Below are 4,460 nucleotides of genomic sequence, written 5' to 3'. Positions count from 1 at the left end.
TAATGGAGTGTGGAACATGTCTGTGCTGAGGGACAGGGGAGGGAGAGGATGAAGTGATACACAGGAAGGCCACAACCTAAGTCACTAGGCTGTGCCCACACCCCCTGTCCGTCCGTCCATCCGTCCATCCATCCATCCATCCATCCATCCAAAGGACTCAAGAATTCAAAGACGAAGGTCACAGCTCCACTTCAGAGAGATCACAATCTAGCAAGGCCAAAGAGCCAAGCAGACATTATCTGCCTAAGGTACACAGCCTCCTGGCATAACCAACAAGAGGGACACCAATGGCAAAGACTAGTTTCAAATCCTAGAGAGGATGTAACAGGAAAAACCTAGCTGGATCCGAGAGCCTCAGAAAAGGCTCCTCCAACCACAAATGATGCAGGAGGTAGACTTCAGCCCGAGGACTCCTTAGGGAGTTGGTTCTAGCCAGGGGCAGGAAGAGAAATAGCAGAGGCAACGCAGAGGCATGTGAAGGGTACATGCCGAGAGGTCAGGGGTCCGGTTAGGGCGCATCACTGGAAGAGATACTGAGACTGAATGGCAGGCAGGTTGGTACAGGAGCCCTAGAAGGTGGGGTCCTTTGCCAGTAAGGCAGGAAGCAGGGTGTGTGTGCATTGTCCCAGCATGCATTGTGTGAGTAGTGGAGAGGCTGAGAAATCCAAGATGGTGGGGCCTGGTGGCTAAGTAGGACTGCCCAGAGCTGGAGCACAGTTCAAATGAATGAATGCACATGTTTACTTCATGTGACGCCACCAGGATGGGTAGGGTTGCTCCTGCCTAGAGAAGTTCATAGGATGGCTCAACCTTTTCCCCCATTCCCCACAACTGTGCTTACAGCCTGCTCTGTTCCTGCCACCGCTCACAGGGCCCAGGCTCACAGGGTTGTAGAAATGAGATGCTAGGCTCAATGAATCAACATACTTTATTAGATCCACTAAGTGCCAGGGGAGGGCCCTGTGCCCCAGAGCCAGGTTACAGGGCTCACCCGTAGATTCAGTCTGGTCTCTCCCCATCATGCCTCTCACTTCCAGTCTGGGCTTCTAATAGGAGGGCCCCGACTTCTTCCCTCGGCCCTCCCAGTCATCTTCTCGAATAGAGAATCTTTCCTCATTCCAGGGACACCAAAGCTCAGGAAGGGGCCTATCCATCATCAGTAGAACCAGACAAGCTCTCCCATCAGACGTCCTGTGGCTGGGCCCAGAAATGGGTGCCACTGCCTGTGGGACTGCCTTTCCAGGAGAACCAGGGTGTCCTCAGTGCTCTCGGCCTGCACGCGGAGGGGAGTAGGCAGATGTGTGGTGCTCTTTAAGCTCAAAGGCATCATGGCCCTCTCTGTGGAACAAAGGGATACAAGTCAGTGATCCAGGCAGCCCTTGAGCCCTCCCACAGAACATTCCACCTGCACCCACCGGAAGCAGCGGGCACAGAAGAGGTCCCCGTCGCAGCCAGCGCAGCGTAGGGTGGCATCCTCATTGCAGATGCAGCACCAGGGGAGCTCCTCTTCCTCAGCCTCAGGCCTGGGGTCCACATCCTGGGCCTTCAGGGACCAGAGAGGCATAGAGGAAGTAAGGTACCCAGTGGGGTGTGGGAGCCGCTGCAGGAGCAGTCAGCCAGGCAGGAAGCAAGGCTGTGGGCGGCCTGGGGGTCTGCACCTGGGGCTTTTCTCACCTCAGGCTGTGTCCTTCGGGGTTGGGTCCGGGGTCGAGAAGCCTGCTCTGCCGGGATGTTAAAGCCACTTGCCTCATCCAGGGCAGCTTCTTCAGTGAGCTGCAGACAGGGTGAAGAGGTACCACTCCCTGCTCCAGGCCCAGGCCCTCCATCTCCCAGTATTTCTGTGTGCTGTGGACTTAGCTTCTCAAACTCATCTTTTTCTTTACTTGTGGCTTGTGGCTGCTGATTCCCTATCTCCAGGGACCAGTGGGCAGGTCTGGGTCACAGGGACAGTGGGGGCCCAATGAGAACTCCCAATGAGGCTCCCACACCCCACTGGGTACCTTACTTCCTCTATTCCTCTCTTGTCCCTGAAGGAGCTTCACAGTTACTGTCCAACCACAGTGGAGGTGGGGCAATGAGGCAGAGATGGGACAAGGGGTGGCAGGTGAGTAAGCCAGGCCCACCTGCTGCAGGACTCTCTGGATGGCTGTCTCCTCATCCTCGTCGTCATCACTGTCTGGGAGGCGATAGTCCTGGAGGGTCACTTGAAGAGGGAGACGGGAACAGGGGAAGGGGGAGTGAGGGTGAGAGATTTCACATGAGTGGCTGCCCTCCTGCCTCCCAGAACTGGTGCGGTTCCCAGGGGCACTTATTTCAGAGCTGAGAAGCCTCCTCAGCTACCCTGATCAGACCTGTCCCTGCCTGCCCCAGCCCTGCAGGGCTGGGCCATCACTGAAGCAGGCCTGAGGGCTAGGTTGGAGGCAGGAGTGGAAGCCTCAGCCCCTGAATGGACTGAAGGTCCCCTGCCCTCATGGCTGCCCCTGACTCCTCCTTACCCACTGCTTTGCTCTACCACCTTCCTTGTGGCTCTGGGCTGGGCTGAGCAGATCTCTGGACACAAATACCCCCAGCACCTGACTCAGCCCTGCCAGGGAGGCCTTGACCAAGGGACACCAGTGAGCAGCTGCTCCCCAGCCTTCACCTCTCTCGGGGTCCTGTCCCCGCAGTACGGCCAGTCGCTTGGCCAGGGCCAGAATCCGTTCCTGCCTCGTGTTCTCCTCCCGCAACTCAAGTGCTGCCTCAGCCAGCAGTCTGCTCTTCTCCTCCTCCAAGGACCAGCTGGCCTGCTTCTTGGAATTAGTGCTCCCTGGGCCACCCTGGTTGAGGTCATTCTGGAGAGAGGCAGCTAGAAGGGGTAATGCCATCAGAGAGGCAGAGACATCCCAAGATCTCTCCTCAGAAGCCAATGAGCCCATTTCTCAATGCTTTCTTGCTCTTAAATAATTTTCTTTCTTTTTTTTTTTGAGACGGAGTCTCACTCTGTCACCCAGGCTGGAGTGTAGTGGTGCGATCTCAGCTCACTGCAACCTCCGCCTCCCAGATTCAAGCAATTCTCCTGCCTCAGCCTCCCGAGTAGCTGGGATTACAAGCACATGCCCCCATGCCCAGCTAATTTTTGTATTTTTAGTAAAGATGGGGTTTCAACATGTTGGTATCCAACTCCTGACCTTGTGATCCACCCACCTCGGCCTCCCAAAGTGCTGGGATTACAGGCGTGAGTCATCACGCCCGGCCTTTCTCAACCCTTTCTAATCACAGATCATCAGCTTTTTGCTCAGCACTAGAGCCTATGGTTTCTATTACAAATAAAATCAGTATTCCTCCATTTTCCCAAATGTAAAAAACTAGTAATCTTAGCCATGTCTTTTCCAACCACATCCATCCCCATCTACCTGATATTTTAACATTCTGTCCTAAGGGTGGGTGTCCTATGGTTTGAGAATCACTGCCCTAAAGGAACAAGACATGATGAGGCCAAGGTTCAGTCAGTCTCTTTGCCTTTCAGGGCAGGAATTACCATTTCCTGGGATCAGCACAGAGAGGGCAATGAAGCCAAGACCTTGTATATCACTGGGCAGGAAGAATTTTACCAGATTAGGTGTGGCTCTGACACAGTCACCTTCAGTTTAGTGTTTCAGAGCAAGAGGTTTAAAATTACAGCTTAGGTTTAAGTCTCATCTCTGCAGCTTAATGTCTGTGTGACCTTGGTCAAGTTCCTCAAGCTCACCAGGCCTGTTTCCTCATTTATAAAAAAGAACAGTATATACCTTATAAGATTTTTTTTTTTAAAAACAGGGTCTTGCTATGTTGCCCTGGCAAGTCTTAAACTCCCAGGTTCAAGCTATCCTCCCTCCTGCCTCTGCCTCCTTAGGTGTTTAGGATTACAGGCATGAGCCACCACACCTGGCCTCCTAAGATTATCAAGGCTATTCAATGAGATTGTGCCTCTAAAGCAGGATTTCTCAATCTTAGTTCTCTTGACACTTTGGACTGGGTAATTCTTCATTGTGATGTGCTGTCCTGTGACACAGTAGATTTAGTAGCATCCCTGGCTTCTATCCTCTAGGTGCCAGTAATATCCTGAGTTGTGACAACCAAAAAGTCTCTAAACGTTGCCACAAGTAGCCTGGGGGCCAAAATCATCCTTTGTTGAAAAACACTGCTCTGGCCGGGCGCGGTGGCTCAAGCCTGTAATCCCAGCACTTTGGGAGGCCGAGACAGGCGGATTACGAGGTCAGGAGATCGAGACCATCCTGGCTAACACGGTGAAACCCCGTCTCTACTAAAAAATACAAAAAACTAGCCGGGCGAGGTGGCGGGCGCCTGTAGTCCCAGCTACTCCAGAGGCTGAGGCAGGAGAATGGTGTGAACCCGGGAGGCGGAGCTTGCAGTGAGCTGAGATCCGGCCACTGCACTCCAGCCTGGGTGACAGAGCGAGACTCCGTCTCAAAAAAAAAAAA

The 4,460-nt window shown here is 53.5% G+C and overlaps 1 protein-coding gene across 1 annotated transcript in view; it reads right to left on the bottom strand.

The window, feature by feature from the left end:
* Positions 1-910: 910 nt before the first annotated feature.
* The window catches only part of ZFYVE19 (zinc finger FYVE-type containing 19), a 7,467-nt gene continuing 3,917 nt past the window's right edge, over positions 911-4,460 (bottom strand). The window contains 5 exon segments of the mRNA XM_025389999.1: positions 911-1,338; positions 1,416-1,543; positions 1,675-1,773; positions 2,124-2,203; positions 2,642-2,845. Coding sequence (XP_025245784.1) covers positions 1,260-1,338; positions 1,416-1,543; positions 1,675-1,773; positions 2,124-2,203; positions 2,642-2,845 — 590 coding nt within the window. The 3' untranslated portion in view covers positions 911-1,259.

This window comes from Theropithecus gelada, chromosome 7a (genome assembly GCF_003255815.1).
Source record: "Theropithecus gelada isolate Dixy chromosome 7a, Tgel_1.0, whole genome shotgun sequence".
Lineage (NCBI taxonomy): Eukaryota > Metazoa > Chordata > Mammalia > Primates > Cercopithecidae > Theropithecus > Theropithecus gelada.
This window is presented reverse-complemented; position numbering and strand designations above follow the sequence as displayed.